This window comes from Seriola lalandi, unplaced genomic scaffold (assembly GCF_002814215.2).
Source record: "Seriola lalandi dorsalis isolate HSWRI2012SDOR001 ecotype SW California unplaced genomic scaffold, Sedor1 jcf7180002054427, whole genome shotgun sequence".
Classification (NCBI taxonomy): Eukaryota; Metazoa; Chordata; class Actinopteri; order Carangiformes; family Carangidae; genus Seriola; species Seriola lalandi.
Window position 1 is genome coordinate 22775 of NW_019524980.1, and position 19533 is coordinate 42307.

A 19533-nucleotide genomic window follows, 5' to 3' on the forward strand; every position below is an offset into this window, starting at 1 on the left:
CTCTGCTAAAGGCAGGACAAACATGTCTCTTATTCTGCATAGGAGCAACACACTCACCTGGCCCTTCAGGCGCACGTCGTCCCAGGCCCTTAGCTCTGGTACCCTGTGTGGGAAGCCCAAACCCTTCTCAAATGGCTGGGTACCTCTGAAGTGCCCCCGCAAGATCTCTGAGTGCCCCATGTCCCTTACAGGCTGAAGCAAGGCCTCCTGGGACATACGGGACTGGTCCTCGTCCACAGTGTTACGTACTGATGACATCATGGTGTCCATGGCCTGCCTGGGCTTAGGCTGGTTGCCCACCCAGGCCTGAGTAGGGTCAGTGACAGGGATCCACCCCGGGCCTGTCTGTTCCTGCAGGTAGGAAAGGAAAGAACCTCCACCACCTCCGTTTCCACCATTACCTGACCTGGAAGGAGAGAACGGATCAATGAGGAGGTGGTACGTGCACTATATGCTTACTGCAAAGACAGACAACTGTCATAACCCCTGGGTGATCACTTCCTCTTCATGGAATTTTTGAAACAACTCCAGTTTACCACAGACATTTGCTGACATGCAATTAGGTTAAATGGCCTAGAAGCACAGATTTATTGTTTGCTAATGAGATTGTGACTTTGCACTGTCACCTGAGAGGCAAACAGTGGGCTGACTCACCTATCTCCATTTCGATCTGCAACACAGCTCAGACCAGGTGACTCACTCAGCCGAGCATACACCCTTTGCTGTCCTGCAACAAGAGAAAGCCCTTCCTCTGAGCCCGTCCCTCCTCCTCCTCCTTCTCCTCCTCCTCCTCCAGCTCCATCACCACCAGTCGTACTGGTGACTGCTGATACCTCCGAACTTGCCTCTGACCCCTGACCATTGTTCAGCCCGTTAAGATTGATCCCAGCAATGGTGCCCCCAAGCGAGGCTGGCGTGGCAGTGCTGAGCGAGTCAACACCCATCTCTGAATCGTCTTCGGGCAACTCAATGGAGCCACTCAGCACCCCACCCCCTCCACTGGCTGCGCTTGCCTGACTGGCCGGCCGACCTAGGCTTCCATACGGCAGCCCCAGCAGACCTTCTGAATCATCAGCATTGCTGCACTCCAGCGAGGAGTCCTCCACAGGCACCAGGGAGGGGCTGTTGCCTGAGGGCCACACCTGCACATCAGACATCTCCATGAGGGTGTCTTCTTCTGTGGTGGCAATGGGTGCACAGTCCAGACTGGAAACTTCCTGCCAGTAAGGCTCAGCGCCCAGCGGGGAGGGCAGGCTGTACTGCATGGAGGCCGGTGAGAGAAGCTCTTCCTGCGCGAGCCCATAACCTGGAGCGAGACAGAGAGAGGCACACTGACACCCGGCCCCCCACCTCGCTCCCCACCTCAACCCCACAGCACCGGGAACCCGGGAGGGGGTAAGTACCCCTGCCCAGGAGCTGGGCATCTAGGGGAGGAGTAGAGGAGGCTGAAGGGACAAATGGGAGAAAAGTGGGGAGGGAGAGAGGGGAGGGCCAAGACAATAGGAGCTGGAATAAAGGTGCAAGGAGCTTAGGACAAGAGAGCAAGGGCAACTTTTAGAAGTGGGGTTGTCAAGCTCGATCAGCCAGCGCTGACGGTGAGAGCGGCAGCGGCAGCAGCAGCAGACACAGCCAGATGTACCGAGAGACTGAGACTGAGGTTCGAACCCAGCAGTGACTGATGCTGCTCTGCTGGCTGCCACCTGCGGGGAGACGGACAGGAATTACTGTCTCTGGGACACTGTCTGACACAGCTGTCCAACAGTGACAAACTCTTTGTCACACATACACATGCCATAAACACGCTGTCTCACGCTCTGTCTCATACTATCACACATACACTCACATTCATAAATGCATGCATTCAAACCCACTCAAAAACAGGCAGGTTAATATTGTTGTCAGGCTGGATAGCATGCATGCAGGCAATCTCATTCTCTACTCACACACATGTTCACACCTCAGCTCACACCACACAGCTTCTCTCTCACTGACACATATATATTTGTTATAATGCACTCAATATTACACAGCTACACTTAGTTGGCAGTTTATTAGGAACACCTTGCTAAATCTAATGCAATCAAATACAAAAAGTCCTGCAATAAATCCCCCCTTCACAGAAGTTATATGTTCAGTTTGTATTGAAACTGATTTAGACAGATGTTGATTCAATTGTATGATTATTTTGGAGGAGGTAGTTTGTGATACTGTTGAACTGTCTTGCGTTATACAGACAGTTGTATATTGTTTTGTCCATCCCAATTATAAGCTTTATGAAGGGAGGATTTATTGCAGGATTGTTGTATTAGACTGCATTAGTTTTACCAAGGTGTACCTAATAAACTGCCAACGAAGTGTATATGAGCATATAACTTGTAGTATTGCTGATATTTATGCAAACACATATACAGAAGACTTGATTTTCCCTCTGTTGAGAAAGCCACATGGTTGCTGCCTCAAACATGTATTTGATTTAGTATTTCAGGTGAAGTTGTATCAAATTGATACATCAAAATTGTTAATGTACTGTGGACTCAGGTCACTCCTACAACTGTTTCTTGAACACCCTTTGTAATAGTATCTCTTCTTTTTTGTAAAGGCAGACCTGGCATGATGGAGCATAATGTCACAGCAGCAGGAATGATTTCTTTATTGAAATAATAATTTTATAGTGCACAAAAAATCTAGTTGGAGACTATGAAGAGTGTGCGTCTACTCTCATCAAAGACCTACTGAATTATTTATCCTGAAAATGACCAACTGCCCTAAAAATTAAGTGAAGAGCTTATGTAAAAATTTTGATGGATGACAATGCAGGTAAAGCAATGTGTGAGTGGTACTATTACTGTAACACCACACGACCAAGACATATATTAACCAGAGGATGAAATAGGAGGTATGGTGCAGGCCAAGAGCAGGAAAGAGAAGAGAATTTCTCTCCTGCATGATCATGTGTGAATGCATAGGAGAGGGAGAGAGAGAGAGATAGAGAGAGAGAGAGAGAGAGAGACACTGACTGTATGTATACACTGTATAGTGATGACAAAACGGCGCAGAGCTGTGCAGGGTGTAACTTGATTCATGGTTGGCAGTACTGCAGTTGAGTACTGCTGAGAGTGCAGGAGATATTTGTGACACCGAGCAACCAAACAGACTTCTTGTCCTACTTTCTGTTCTCTCTTTCAGCCTCTCAACTGCTGTCATCTGTCTATCGAAACTATGAATCATAAATACTGTATGTCTATAATTTTGTAGAGAGCATTGTCTAATGAAGTTAAAAGTTAAAATAAAACAGACAAAAATCAGATGTAAAAACAACAATACACTGACTCATGTTCACATATTTTACTGTACTACCAGAAAACAGAAAATATTGGCTAAAGTGTTAAATATAAGTTTAAAATCACAATTCCTCATTTATCTGGGTCAAGATTTGTCAGGTTCCTTGAAAGTGAAGGGGTCCCATTCACAAATGCTTGATTGTCCTTTGGCTTCACTTTAAATACTAATACAAGCTGCAGCAAATACAATTATAGTTTTAATAATATCATTAAAAACAGCAAATTCTAAATTCAGCTGGAATCTACTGACCACCTATTTTCACTTTAAATCCTTAACAAACCTATTCACTGTATTATGGATTACTTGCAGATGGAAATCTGAGCCATGACTGTGGCTTTTTCAGTTTTCTCTTTCCATGTTAGTAGATGAGGCAATGGCAGTGAAAGAAAGAGCTTTGGAAAAGAAAGAAATTGAGGGAAGGGAAAGTGTGAAATATGAGAAATGTGGCTGTGATTGCCTGACCCCCCTGATTGAAAGACACAAATACAGAAAAACAAAGCAGTGACGCCCACATAAGAATACATGTAAAGGAAACATACTAATTTTGCCCATACACCTAAACACTGATACACTGGGCACACGTATATGAAAGACACAAAACACTTACAACTTAAAACATACATAAAGACGCTCACACTGATACACTCACACAGACCGACTGATGAGATTCACATTACACAATAAGCACATTTATAATATAAAACTGACCCTTGTACAACACTCACAAAGACATTAAACACATATGTTTCAAACAAAATCAGGACACACATGGACACAATTTATGTAGAATCAATGACATACAAAGCAACCACAACATTCATACATGAACAGAGCAGACACAAGTCATAGTTCACAAAAAAAGGTTTATGTGCCTTTTTTACCCCCCATAGGACAGGTCACTGAGGAGGAACAGGGACAGACTGTAGGATCAATATCAGTATGCATGCCATGCAGAGACAGATGTCTATCGGTTTAGCAGCCTTAGGTGCCAATGCAATGTTTGAGTCGTCATCTCCAACAAGTATTACTCCTGCCCTTCATCCCAGTGTCTCCATGCAAACACAGGGGGAGATGAACGATGAAAGTCAGCCTTCATGCACATGCAGTCAGGCAGAAGGGCAGGGAAAGAAGGGATGGGAAAAGAGGGAAAGGACAGAGTGGGAAAAAGAGAAAAGAAGGGCAGCAAGAGAGAAAGAGGAATATAAAATAGGGTGATGAACACAGACAGAAACAGTGAGAGAGAGCGAGGGTCACCTCCCCCCTCCCAGTGGGTGCTGAGTACACAGTCTGTGTGAGGGTTATTGGTCTCAGAGCGGACACTTAAAAAGGTGGGGTTTTCAAGAATACAAAAAATAAAGAAAATGCACGACTAGTCGCAAAAAAAAAAAAAAAAAAAAAAAAAGATAAAGATGTGGGTCAGAGGTCACATGAGGTCGGCATGAGGTCAGAGTTCGGAGAGGAGTGAGAAGGAGGAAGAGTAAGGCGGCTAGGCTGCAGATGACATGTCCAGAGAAACACAGAGAGAGGGACAGATTCACAGGGAATGAAAACAGGGCTCCCAAAAGGACATTCGGTGCACCAACATTAGCCCTAAAGAGACTCAAACTACTCGCCATGCAACCACAGGCAGACAGTATTTAAATGTCCCCTTACAAAAGTCTAAAAGAAGGGGCTCTGACGCTATCAGTTATTGTGTGTGTATTTTCATTTTCTAACCAGGAAATTATCTTGAATAACCCTTGGAAATTTGCTTACCTACAGTAGAGGTGCATTAGAACTATGAAGAAAAACTGATAAGTAAAATCCTACTGACATCGCTTTCACAATAGAAGGAAAGACAGAAGATAGAGAAAGATAGAATAAAGGCTGCAGTGTGACTCATTTCTCTACACTAACAAATATTCTTGCTGCTTTTTCTGTAAAACCTCTCGATAAAAAAAATGCTATTTCGGTGATAATAACAAACGGCTTCTTTTGTATGGAGGACTGAACCTGACTTAAATTAATAATTTGACATTTTTGGAAATACACATATTCCCTTTCATTGCAAAGAGTTACATGAGCAGATGGAAGCCACTCTCATGTCTGTACGCTAAATGTAAAGCTACCGCTAGCAGCCAGTAAGTTAACTTAGCTTAGCAAAAAGACAGGAAACTACTACTGTGCACCTGGCCAAAAACAGAGCCTGGAAAGAGCTAGGCTAGCTGTTCCCCCTGTTTCCAGTCTTTTTGCTAAGCTAAGCTAACTAGCTGCTGGCTGTGGCTTCATATTTAACAGACACTTTTGGCAAGAGAGTAAAATAACATATTTTCAAAAATATCAAACTATTCCTCTAATATGAAATGAGTAAATGAATAAATTCACCTGTGAAACAAATTGAGAAATAAATAAGCTATTCAAAAATGTATAAATAAATCTAATGCACAGAAATCAAAAGCAAATTCATGCATTTTTATTTATTTTAGGGCAGCAGCTTGAAAGTTATTTTCAATTTCTTTGAACATTTATAGATTTATTTTTCATTTATTTGCCTGTTTTATTTATTTGTTCTTTTTCAATTTATCTGACCATTTAATTCATTGACTCATTTATTTTATTGCCTTATAAGTCAGGTTTGGTCTTCCACTTCGTAGACGTACTAAATAGCAACAGTAAGGAAAAACGTATTGAAACCCGTCACTGTGATCATTGTGAAATAAGCAGAAGACACAATATCCACATATTCGTAGTGCCACCACGTTTTTACGCAGAAAGTCAAAGCAGGAACGGCCTTTGGGAGGCAAGTAGCCAGACAGATAGACAGACACACCACAGATACACGGTTATCAGATTCACTGCAGCTGTGATCTGAACGTCTCCCTTTTCACCCTTTGACCCTCATGGTCATATCTGTATGCATTGTTACATCTCTGATTATTGCTCCAGTTTTCACAGAGAGGACCTGTCACCTGGCGGACTGACTCATCGCCTGCACTGGATACAGAGAAGAGAAGCCAGTCCATTAAGAGGGAGGAGGGGAGGGGGCTCACACCAGTCCGGAGGTGAAAATGGAGTCAATAAGATGTAGGTTATGCATGTGTGAAGGAAACCATGAGGAAAAAGAGTAAAAGACTGAGGACTGACAGTTGTTAAGAAGGGCAGCTATACTAGGCTATACTTAGCATATATGTGGACTGATCATGTATGACAAGGCATTGTTTCATTGACAAAATATCCAAGCAAAAATGTAGTCCATCTAAATTTAAAATGGTGCATAAAAATACTATAAGCTACTGATCTGAATATTCAAAATGAACACAGATCTTAACCACAACAAAAACAACAATAAACCTATTATGAAGTTTATTTATCTCTATGTGGAAAACCTACACCACTTGGAGTGTTTTGCTCAGTTGGGGGTTCTTTCAAATTCTGGGGCTTCAGCAAAAACACTGACCCCCACGCATTCACCATTTCACCATTTCACCATTTCACCATTTAAGCAAACCTTTCTGTATACTTCGCTATATTTCTCTACTACCTTCAACCACAGTAAATAGTTACAGTGTAAAATGTATAACCAAAGGCACTACAGAGTTTGTAGTGCAGTAGGAGTGTCCTGAGTCCCTCTGCATATTGCTGGGGGTAAAATCCTGCAAAAGTTTGACGTTTGTGGCAGCTTTCATACACAACAGCATCATGGGAAATAAAATAAGAAAGACGTGGGGACAACACAGAGAAATCAGAGGGACACAAATTTCACTTTACCTTCAGGGGATTTTAGGGGAAAGAGGATGTATGTTTATTGGAAAAGTGGTTTGGGATCGAGGCAAAAAGGGACATGGGGAAGGGGCTGCATTGTGGGATCTGGGGAGGGAGCTTACCATTGGTCATACCAGGGGAAAGGTGTTCTCTCTCGTTGTGTCTGCGTCTGCTAAGATCACGGGAGCCTTGTCTTGCAGGCTGAGGCGGCTGGCCCTCCAACATGCTGACGATGTCCATACGGTCAATACTCTTCAGAGCTGTGTACAAGCTCTCCACTGCAGCGAAGACGCATGACGGAGACACGCAAGCACACAAGGAAAAAGGAGGAGGGGGGTTCCCAGCACAAACAGCAATGCAGTTACAACACCAATCTGACTTTGACTGGATGAAAGATGCAGCAACACAAAGAATATGAGGGGATGAGGGAAATTCACAGCAATCTCAGATCTCATATACTCACTCTTGGCCCTCTTGCCCTCACGGGTGGCCCACAAGTTGAGCAGCGCAGAGCTCTGCTCCAGCAGGGAGTTGGGATTCTCCACACGGATCTTATTGATGTCATCCACACTGAGCTGAAGCTCACGTGCCAACTCTGTTTAGAAAATCAGACGGAAAAGATCAAGTAGGAAAGGGAAATATTGATATCATTTAGTCTACGTGTCATGCTGTTGTAGCATACACGGTCTTGTTCTTGAAATGGTACACTGCTTCACAGTAGCTCTAACCACAAGAGGAAGAATATTTTGTCTGTAAAATAGCTATGGCTCTTGGCAGGAAAACAGAAAATAATTAGTTTCAGTGGCTGGTTGCCATGTTATAACTTTGTTTAATCAGCAACGAGCTAGGCAAGCTTGTCAGACATAAAGTAAACATGGATGGTTCACAGCACATAAAAACAGATTTAATACATAAATCTATATCATATATTAGCATATTATAATGGTATATAGTATATTAGTATTAGTATAGATATATAAGAATATATTACCAGCCCAGCTCAGCCCCAACTGTTCCGCAATCACAGCCATTTTCAGCTCTGTCCTCTCCATGGCACTCATTGACGCTGCAGAGACCAGAGCACAGCTGAAGCTTAAACATCTGAGTCTATTTAATGTAAAATTGAAATTATCCCTGCAATGCGATGCTCATGGATTCTGTATATGGAATAGTGCTGAAGCTGAAGCAGTTTGATGGAAAAAACTGTGGGAGAGTGAGAGCCTCATACCCATTGCAGGCTCATTTAGGGCGCTGTATCTTTCTCTTAAAGCCAGCGGGGTCAGAGTTCTCCTCCGGTCTTCACTCCCAACAATCTGTTAGTGGCAAACAAACACGCACACACCAAACAGACATCTCAGGATGAACTGTAAATTAGACTGTAAATAAATACTCCTGATGAGTCCTTTTAGTGTAAATCTAACTTTGAGAGCTTTACCTTGATACATGGAGGCATGGTAATGTTGAGGTTACAGAGCACATGTTGACTGTCCTCATACTTGGTGGACTTGCGCAGGAAAGACAAAAATCCAGTGGGCTCTTTACTGCTATCTCTCACCTTAGACACACAGACAATAGGAAAGCAATGAAGACACATACATGTGTACAGTGGAGACAGAGCTGGTATCGTGAGCAACAAAAAAATATTAAACTGAGGGAAGATTTGTAAGAGAAAGCCAAATGATAATACCTTAACAGAGACAGGAAGTCGGTTATCTCTGAAGGCCTGGAAGCTGAAGCAGCGAGGCTGCTGGGTGGCCTTCCTCACTGGCACCAGATTGCCTGAACACTCTAGGTGAAGGGGCATTCCCTCCATCACCTGCAAGGTGTGACATGGGTGTTAGCCAAAGTGAAAAGAACTTACAGTAGAAACATGTGCCAGGGCCCCAGCAGTACCTGTGTCCTCCATTATAGTCTTCAACAAACTTCAAGTAATGAATCCCAGGTGTTTGACAGAGGGTTCGAACACATAGTATTTAGAAATACAACTTTATCACATCAGTGCGATGTGCTGCTCATCTCTCCAAACTGACCTCTATGTCTCTGCTGCGAGCCACTTCTGTGAAGTTCTCATGTTGCTCCAGGGTTTTATCCATCTTGTCGTCGGTCATGCAGTAGCAGCGCAGGCGGCCCTCGCGGAGTTCATTCATCTTTGCAAACACTACAAACTTGGCCATGTAGGGTACAGCTGACAGCTCTCTGTAGAGGAGGTTGGCAAAGGAGACGGCCTCAGCTGTCCGAGGACAGTCTGCGAGCCAGAATCTGAGAGGAAATAACGACATTTAATTACAGCACTGTACATAAATCTTTGTCTTTTATAATCACAGTCGAGCTGATTGCTAGAATGATTTGAGATGGCACAGACTTATATTAAACTTCATTTAATGGTATGATGGCTGATATATTATAGGTGTTGCCAACTGAACTTACCTTGCTGACACATTGGTTGTGAAACTGGCACAGTCATTAGCATAGACAAGCTTGGTTGTGCCAGTGATGTCCTCCCATTGGGCCGGAGCTGTGCCACCTGGGAATCAGGCGGGATGAGAAAGGCCAAACTGATTAATCTAGATTTAGCAAAGGTCATAAAGAAGAAGTCTCAGGGTGACAGTCTTTGTATAAAAGTAAGAAAGGAAACTTTTCTGTCCAACTATGACACCAACACTGACATCCCCACCGCACACCAGCAATTTTGCCTCATAAATCTTTCCTGGCCATGGAAGGAAACTGCTCCCGTCAACACACACGCACACACACACAAATCCCAGTCATGGCAAGCAGTACCTATGACAGAGCAAAGCAGACGCAGACTGGTGGTGTCACCCTCCCCAGAGTCTCGGGGGCTCTCCTTCCAGGACGGGGGCAGGGGTATACGCAGGCCGATGGGTCGGTGAAATTTGCGTCGTCGAGGCTCCACAGTGACAACAGGGCTAAAGTTTGCCTGGTTACCCAGCAGCTTTGCAACCAGCTCATCTGGAACTGGCTGAGCCTGAGTTTGAAAGTAAATGACGGGAAGGTTTGATGGTGTGGTAGAAGGAAGGGAAATTAGAGGAGAAAATATATGAACAGGCAATGGAGATTTAAAAAAAAAAAAAAAGAAGATGTTGGGAAAACAGGATAGCAGGTGAGATAATGGGAGGTAGATGATGGAGCAATGGATGAGCAAAAACGGGTCAAATAGAGGACAACCAAATTGGGGAAATTAAAGATGAAGAGAAAGAGAGAAAGAGAATCCCACAGTGAATAAAATACCTCATGGTTTTAACAATACATTTGGAAAGACAATAGCAACACAAATTGGTTGTAGGACTGAATAATAATTTTTTATTGTGAAAAGTAACAATGTGTGTTAACAAGAAGTGTTTACAATCATTGATACAAAAAGGATATCAAAGAAAAAGACTGTGGTTTTTCATAAGGCCATTCATGACATGATTACTACAGCAACATTTTAGTTAAATAGATTTGTTACTAAAAATTATGAAATTGTTAAAACGAAATTGTACAAGGAAATACTCAAAATTAAAATCATGTCTGTTTTACTTACATTCAGTTAGATTTACTATATTCAGCTTGGAGGTTACGGCATGTGTGGTAGCATTTAGTTTGTTTACAAGAAGCATTTAGCTTGTCATAAATTCATAAATTCATTCATTCATTTGTTCATTTATTCGTCCTAAGGACAGATGTTGAACCAAAACAAACAGCAGAAGGTCCATTCATACTGTATCATACTGTCATTTTGGTTTACTGAAACATAAAATGACATTTGATGATTAAAACTCATAAGTTGCAGACCTAAATATTCAGAAAGAATTTCAGTTAGTTTTTCTTTCTATACTTTGTTAAAAACAGGAACGAATGAAATTAGTCTTGAGCTAGAATTCTAAACAGTGGATATATTTAACCTGTCAAAATAAAAACACTGGCAAATGGGTCCTTGGAATCCCATATCAGCAGGTCTGAGAAAATGGTGCATATTTATACAGCAAACATTTCCACAATGCTAAGAATTATGTAGGCAGAAAATAAATATGATATTTAATATAGTTTTTGTTTAGAAACCTTAATAAATGTCTTAAATTGTTGGAAACTGAAACTGGTAAAGGTGAAAAGTGTCACTGTGCCAAAATGTGGTTGAGTGAATTGTTGACTTTAGTGAGTGCAATCTGCAATTTAACCATATTAAAAGATCACATTACCAAATGTTCTGATTTAGATTTTACAGCTAACAGTCCAATGAAATGGTATCATTACTTCTATGACTTTATATTGTCTTTTTGAAACAACCAAGGGGGCAGGACATTAGACAGTTCGGACTAAACCATCAGTGGATGCTTGTGTAAAAAAAGGCTGTTTTGATCTGATTGGACAGGCAGAGAGGTGAGATTGTTAAAAAGTGCCCATTTCACAGGATCCTTATAAACATGTTGTTAAAAAATAAGTATTTGCTATATAACTATGTATGGTAAAGTGTGCTAAAAAATGTTTTTCTTGTCTTTGGTGTGTATTTTTGAGGAATCTTGTATTTATATGAACAAAAATGGGCCAAGAGCTTCAACATACAGTGATATAACTACAATTAAAAAGGTTTAAGGCTCAGGTGCTCAGGTGTCATCCCTTTTTGTGTGAAAACACTTCTGTTTTTCTAAAAATAAGGCCTTTTTAGCACATTCTTATACATTCATGATACCAAAACCACTGGACAATGAGTATAAACACAGTCTTTCCAGGTTCCACCAAGAATGCATCAAGTAATGTTTGACTTAGGTATCTCAAATTAATGTGTTAAATATACTAAATACAGGGCTTTGCCAGTGACATAAATACATTAGTAAGAAAGACATCACTGAAGATAAAACAACAATAACATATCAGCACCAAATGAACAGTCCACAGTTGTATAAAGGTGCCAAGTGCATGCACTATGTGAAATAAAAGGAAAAAAGGTCCTAAAAAATATGAAAAGCAAAACAAACAAACGGAAACATGAAAATAAATCAGGAAAACTTGGCACAAATGCTGATATGATCAGGTCATTCCAAGATCAATCAGAAGACATCCAACATGCTTTTTTCAGGCAACACAGGCATTAACGATTCTGTCTTTCCTCTCCTTCCTTTTCCACATCGTCCCATCTCACCTGCAGCCCCAGGCGGACTCGTTTGGTGACTGCCGTCTCAGGAAATGTGGCCTGGACCAATGGCACCAGTTTACTTGTCAGTTGACCTCCCTCCGGACCAATCAGGTCACTCTCTTGCTGGACGCGTGATACAACAGCAAAGTAAAGGGGGAAGTCGGTAGAGATGATGCGACGAATTCGCTTCTTCCCAAGCTCCTCTTGACTTTCTAAGTCTGGGCAGAGAAGAAATGGTTAAATGATACCACTCGGTGACAGTGTTTGAATGTCCGAGCCTGTAATCAAGCATGACACATTTAAACCCTTACCCTCATCCATCCCATTGAGGATTGTTTCCAAAACCTCGTCGCCATAGCGATTGCGATGTTCTTTCCAGACAGAGCCATTCTCACTCCTCAGCACCACGAGCTCCCGGTCACCACGACCCAGAGCAGCAAAGTGCGGGATTTCCACTATCACTGGTCTGAACAACACAAATGGATTGTACATGAACAAATGTTAATCATTTATTAGAAAATATATAAAACAATAAAAGGTTATTGTATTGATCAATGACCAGGATCGATATTCATCAACATAAACTAAATGTAAGCTAGTAACTAGCTGACTTTAATTTACTGAATTCTAATTTTAACAAAGGCCTAAAATGAAATTAAAAAACCTTAACTGTCTCAGGTGAACAAAGAGAAGAAAGTTTCAGTTGCTGGCAATACTTTTATATTTCCCCCCATTTAGCATTTATAAGCACTTCAAACACTATAATGTAATTGTAAGCAGATATAAGAGTTTATTAATGTATATGTTAACCACTGTAACCCGTCCTGTGGACACCCATAAGTGAAAGCTGCAGTAAAAAAACACAGTTGTAATAATGTAAAATGTCCTTATAGCTTTGTATAACTAGATTATAGTGTGTAATAAACCGTTTATTAAATGTTCATATACAGCTTACAAATGCTAAAGCGCTTTGAAGTAATGTGCTACCCAGTGGCTTCCTCACCCCAGGAACTGCATGCCGGCTGGACCCAGGGAGATGATCCTGCTGGCCAGCCCCTCTCCCTCCACCAGAGGAGGGGGGCTGGTCAGCTTCTGTGGCTTCACCAGGCGGCAGGTGATGCGGGTGGGGGCCGCACAGGTCCGCGGAGGTATGATGACACGCAGACCATTATGCCTGCTGCCTCGCATTGAGCCGCCCCGAGCATCCACCATAAAACTTACCAGGAACCTGTCATTGGACAAAGATTGTGATTATTAGATGCCAGATCAGATATGAAATAGAGATGACGTGAAATAAAATGCTTTCTTCTGCTTTATCGCTGCACTGACCCTGTGTGTATGGGACTGGCGACTGGGCTGACATTGTCTGACGTCTCAGTCGCTGGGCTGCTGGGAATCAATGAGTCCTCATCATATTCTTTGGGCAGTGGAAGTGGAGTGTGTTGCTACAACAAAAAGAAAAACTGTTCAAGAACACTGTTTAGCATAATGTTTTATATGAACTGTATTATTTACACCATAATCTGTTTAATGGAGAGGATATGGGCTTTGATAAAAGATTATGACTATACAGTGGATAATGGAGAAGATACATCATTAAACTTCAAAAGCCCGTTGAGGATTGATGTCATGTTACAAAAAACGAGGAAACTACAATAACTGCTTATTGTTGCATTCTTCCAAAGAAAGTCAAATCAAAGTATATATTTTTCAGTCTTAATCAAAACTGTGAGTTTAGAATAAGACATGTACACAATACACAACCCTTCATATCAAAATCACATTTAAAAACACAAAACTTGATTCTAAAAGTTGACCTTTGAAATACAAGTTTGACTACAAAAACACAGTAAGTGGACCTTAACTCAAGGTTCACTTACTAGCTTGTTACTGAGCATGTAACTGCATCTCAGTCTTCATCAGCAGGTGAAAGTTGCTCGATCGACATTTATTCCACTGAAGAAGACTGTGAGATGTGGTCCTTTAGTAAAACTTTAACTCCACTGATTTGTTTAAGTGACAACATTTCAACTTGGGCGTGGAGATGACAAATTTATAACAGAGACCCTGCTTTGCAAACTGGGGAGGACAAGTTTGAAAGATGATGGCATATAATGAAAGACACTATTGAATTGCATTATGGGAAATTAATGGACCTAGGATTTTTGGACCATTCTTATTTGTCTTGCAATTCCCCCAATGTTATGGAACTGCAGGATGAAATTGCTGGAGAACAACTTAATATTTTCAGCTTGCAGTATCTTAGTCATGCTGTTCTGTACAGTACCTGATCTATCACATGTTCTTTCAGGATAACGGTCTCTGGAGAGACACGGGGGATCCTGGGAATGGCTGGCGAGTAATTTCTGTTGTATGAAAAGATGAAAACACAAGTCAGATGAAAAAAGTTTGTCCACGTCTCACCTCCTCCCAAGTGCTCATCCCTGGTGTTCAGTGAGTGTCTATGTTGTATTCCCCTCTTTCCATCCACCTATTAGCCTGTGGCTACCAGCTTGGCTCTCTCCCCTACTTCCCCACCCAGCCCCCCTTACGCTGTGCCCAGCCCTCTCTCGTACTCCAGTGATTTCTTGGGGGAGAGGAAATCGTCATCATGGTCTTTCATGTCATCCATCTTCATGTACCTGGCCCCTTCTGTCCCCAAGAGCTCCTCTCCTTCAGAGAACAACATGCCAAAGAGAGCGAACAGACCATGGTCAGGTTGGTGAAACAGCACAAGAGAAAGAGAGAAAGAAAAGAACAAGATTGTTAGCAGTGGTTAGAAGGGTTAGAAAACATGATAACCCAGGATTTAGGTGATGGCTCTGTGATTTAGGGGTTAGACTGGTGAAATGAGACATTAGTGACGATGTTCTGTACACTGACCTACTGCTAGTCTGTGGCAGAAAAAATAAATGCAGCCACTTCTATAGAATACCAGAAACACTTAAAAATAGGGTACAAGGACAGGAACAATACAGCAGGTCACTATAGTCAGTTGTAGTTTCAGCCTGCTGAGTCTGACACTTTTGATTCAGCACAGCTAAACATTACTACATTGAAACAAGAGAGGACAATTTATAAATGTAGTGTTGAGTTTTCAAAAACCCATAAAAGCTCAGTTAGAGACAACAGCATTATAGATGTGCGCAGAGCACTGTCTCTGGGGAGAGCATGCATCAGCATAATCTCATTCCAGAAATTTGTTGTCTAGTGAATAAACAGTTATTGAACTGGAGGTTTTAGAGGTTTCATCTGGCTCAGAGAGTGATGTATGAGGAGATTTGCTCTAAAACACATGAATACAAAGACAGACAATCACAACAGCATCAAGACACGACAACACACGTGACAGGAGTACAAGCTGTTCTTTACTCCACCTTGAACGCACAGTACAGCACATCTTGATGTGAGCAGAGGTGGGTATTTGGTTACTTACCCCCCAAAACTTGCTGCAATTTTCTAGATTTCACCAGCAACAAAAGCAGGTCTTCCCTGTGTGTACTAATTTGTGATCATATCGGCACAGCTTGTGTGAGTGGGTGTCTGTATTCGCTGCAGAGCCAAAGTGATGTCCGTAGGTGTCATTACACTATGTTTGACTCTGTGAGTGCACTTCCCACAGGTTCATATAAGTCAGCCCGTGTCCTGGATATTCTCTGTCTTGTGTGCCATGCGCATGTTCCACCTCGGGTAGGCAAAGTGTTACTGTATGCAAGCCTTTACATCGGACATCCTGCCAGCATCATTTTATCATTCCGGATATGAGATGTGTTTTTAAGATGGCAACTCAGCTACTTTCTATATTTAGAGCAACGGTGACAATCTGTCAGTTAAATTATCAGGGGACTAAAAATATCAAGACATAATGTCCTCTGACATCATTGTCAGGGTTGTTGTTAACTTCAGGCATTAAAAGTTAAACCTGCAGTAAGTGATTTTGTTTTTTGGCCATTTAGAGGCAGCAGAAACAAGCTGTGAACTATGAGGTGACACTATCACTTTTAAGCTGATGACAAACTTATTAGCAAACAGTTGCTTATTGACACATCTAAAGCAACATTAGCATTTCTTTTGGTGTCATGTCTCTTTCCACCTGACGAATCTAATTCCAATATTCATTCTCCTTTTAGCTCATTTTTGGTCTCTACCACTCCTAGGGGAAATATCTAGCTACTGAGCTAGTTTGCTAAATGCTACACTATGTTAACAAGCTATTTGCTAACTGGGTCTGTCTACTGTTTGGTGCTGGGAAAGTAGTGTAGTTGGTTATTAGAGGTTTTCTGCTGTGAACAGCTGCCTTTTGCTATTGAAACTTTTTGAGAACGGTGAGAGTGAACCAAAAACGTAATGTTTCAGCTCGGAAAACCAAAACAATCAGTCGACAGTCGCTATAAGCCTTTGTAATTCTCATAACACCCATGCACCTCCTTTCAGATGCAAGCAGTCACCTGATCCATTGTCAATACAAAAATGTTAATTATAGCCACTTTAACCATTTTATTAAGCCACCATTCGCCTCAAACTGCAGACCCAACCAAGACAGTTCACATGTAAGATGCACGATGGAGACAGATTGAAATGCAGACACTACTTTAAACATACATATCAAAACAATGACTTCAGAGAGAAACTTACACAACTCAACTGTGAAATACTAAAGCTCACAAAGCAGTTTTTGGACCAAATATTCAATAAATTTGAATTGATATTAGTAACGATGGATCCAATACTTATAGGGGTGGTCTGTACGTGCTGACTATGACTGTAAAAACAAGGCCTGCTGTCATCACATGGAGGAAAAAGGACACCTGGAGAGTTAGAGGATGAGTGTGTCATTGAAGGGACATATAAAGGTTACAGACATGGGTGCTATGGGTGCATGCCAATGAGAAACCAGAGCCACCATCACAGTGAGCACCACTACAGAGGGAACGAAAGAGAGAGGTAGGGAGATAAAGATGGACAGAGTGAGCTTGAAATGGAGCCACACAATTTGTTACAACGACCTATGAATGCCGCACAAAGAGAGAAAGAGACATTCATACCTAATGTTAGCTGTGCAATTCCTAAAAAAAAAGGGCAAAGGCAAAACAGGAATTGAAAAAAATAAATTTATCTGAGCAGTTCAAACATAAAATTAACCTAGTAAAAAATTAAGTAATATTTGTGTAACACTGACAGTCCATTACACATTGTTTCTTCCTGTTTTATGTGATTAATAATAATTCTATTACTATACCTTCATCCTCAGACACGTCTAGTATCTCATCCACTGTTTCAGGGAAACTCATGCGATGTTTCTCTGTGGTTGTCTGCAGGGCACAGATAGAGGAGAAAGAACCAATTACAGATGACATCAACAGAACAAGTGAAAAAGTTTTAAACTTGAATTTTAAATAGTATTTCCATGTGATTACCATGGCCACATAATGCCAGTACTGTACCATGATGGCATAATAGCATTTTTAAACTTCTCACCATGGAAACAGTCTCCTCAGTGACAAGCTTCAAGACGTCAATCACAGAGATGTAGCCCAACCTCTTAGCTATGGCGAGAGCTGAAGTACCGTTCTAACAGACAGAGAGGAGCAGATTGATCAGATCACTGAAGACCAAACGTCTTAAATGAGCTTAAGGGAAGAGATGGCGTATTCATGCTCACTGTAGTGGTCTCGTTGGGCTGGGCTCCATGCTTCAGCAACAGTGTCACAATGTCTGTGTGTCCCTGCTGGGCCGCCTGGTGCAGAGGAGTGTATCCAAGCTGGAAGAGTGACAAAAGACAAGACAAAACAAGCGAATACGTCAACTTGGGCTCTGGGAACTGCTGACCTTACCTGTCAGACAACCTTTCTAGAATAAACTGTGTTTCTAATTACAACACATATGGGCATTTATTATCATACAAGTATAAATAAAAATGAACCAGTTTTGAACTGCAGTGAAAGTGTCCCTGGAATAGACAGCAAATCATGTTATTAAAAAAGAGTTACTCCCATCATCCCTTACATAAAAAAACAAACAAAAAAACAACAGGAAAGATCTTATCACACTTTAGAGAGGTAAAATACCCTCATACCAAAAAATCATTATATAAAAAGGCCCATGTTAACATCTGGGGATCCCTGCTACAGTCACGACCCGTGCTGGAGAATGCATTATAACTGTATTACTGATGAATGAGACAGAGAGAGTTGACACAATGTAGCTCTGTGACTCATGCCCAGGCTAATTTTGTTGTAGTTTTATCCAAAACCAGAGGGAGGCACTCACCCTTGTTTTGCTGTTGACATTGGCCTGTTGCTGCAGGAGGAACTTCACCATCTTGATGTTGCCATAGTGACACGCTACATGCAGAGGAGTGTAACCCATCTGAGAGGAGAGAGAGAGAAACAGCAGAAAGTCCTGAACACAAAAACATCAAAGTCGCATAACTTTAGTGTCTTAATGACCTTTTAATTTGACTACATTATGCAGATTTGATCCTATTTGAGGTTGAATGTCTCATGAATATTACATCAACCGATGGGTCAAATTCACACTGTAAATTTATTTCTGAAAAGACAGTGATGATAAAAAATGCATTCAGGCTGTAATTTAGGAGAGACAGGATACAACTGTTTCTTGTGCACAGGATAGGAACAATAACAATACCATCAATTCTAACACCTCGACATTACAATAATTTCCAATTTCAAGAACCCCACAACAAATACTACCATATAAAATGCTATTATCATGTCAAATAAGTTTAATTTTTTAAGGTTGTAGTTCGTGGTGCTGTTGTCCTGACCACATTATATGATTCTACACTTAAATTACACTTATCTATATTAATCTGATACAATTCCACATCAAAACACAGCTGTAAAACCAATGCACCAGAGGTCTGAGTGATCTGAACCCCTCTAGGGTCTGCCATGTATTGATGGTAACATAACCCTCTGCCATGAGATCATAAGGCTATTTTTATTACAGAACTTAAGACACTATCTGCTACTGCACAAGTAGTTTCTACACAGATAAGGGTTTGATAACCTGGACCACGGTTTAACGTGAAACTCTCTTAACCCTCTGTTTATTTATTCTTTTAATTATAGGACCAAAAGACTGAAGAGGTCATACCCGTGTGGCTGCATAGACTGAGGCTCCCTGCTTCACCAAGATATCAGCGATGCCAACATGTCCTTCCTGTGCCACCAGGTGCAAAGGGGTTAATCCACTCTGTAGGCAACAAAAGTTAAAACGACAAATATATCACAGCACAGATCACAGATATGCACGCATATAATCCCCCTTTTAGTCACTCTTTCATCATT

The 19533-nt window shown here is 41.5% G+C and overlaps 1 protein-coding gene across 1 annotated transcript in view; it reads right to left on the reverse strand.

The window, feature by feature from the left end:
- Window positions 1-19533, reverse strand: part of ank1a (ankyrin 1, erythrocytic a) — a 43964-nt gene that overhangs the window by 9459 nt on the left and 14972 nt on the right. Inside the window, exons 18-40 of the mRNA XM_023410715.2 lie at window positions 19340-19438; window positions 18488-18586; window positions 17880-17978; window positions 17696-17788; window positions 17457-17529; window positions 17263-17283; window positions 14770-14890; window positions 14505-14583; window positions 13547-13662; window positions 13221-13445; window positions 12529-12683; window positions 12224-12435; window positions 9865-10069; window positions 9511-9607; window positions 9114-9342; window positions 8771-8899; window positions 8519-8638; window positions 8312-8396; window positions 8075-8149; window positions 7547-7678; window positions 7206-7361; window positions 655-1306; window positions 58-406 (exon numbers count right to left, since the gene is read on the reverse strand). Coding sequence (XP_023266483.1) covers window positions 58-406; window positions 655-1306; window positions 7206-7361; window positions 7547-7678; window positions 8075-8149; window positions 8312-8396; window positions 8519-8638; window positions 8771-8899; window positions 9114-9342; window positions 9511-9607; window positions 9865-10069; window positions 12224-12435; window positions 12529-12683; window positions 13221-13445; window positions 13547-13662; window positions 14505-14583; window positions 14770-14890; window positions 17263-17283; window positions 17457-17529; window positions 17696-17788; window positions 17880-17978; window positions 18488-18586; window positions 19340-19438 — 3621 coding nt within the window. The remainder of the gene's footprint in view (window positions 1-57; window positions 407-654; window positions 1307-7205; window positions 7362-7546; window positions 7679-8074; window positions 8150-8311; window positions 8397-8518; window positions 8639-8770; window positions 8900-9113; window positions 9343-9510; window positions 9608-9864; window positions 10070-12223; window positions 12436-12528; window positions 12684-13220; window positions 13446-13546; window positions 13663-14504; window positions 14584-14769; window positions 14891-17262; window positions 17284-17456; window positions 17530-17695; window positions 17789-17879; window positions 17979-18487; window positions 18587-19339; window positions 19439-19533) is intronic.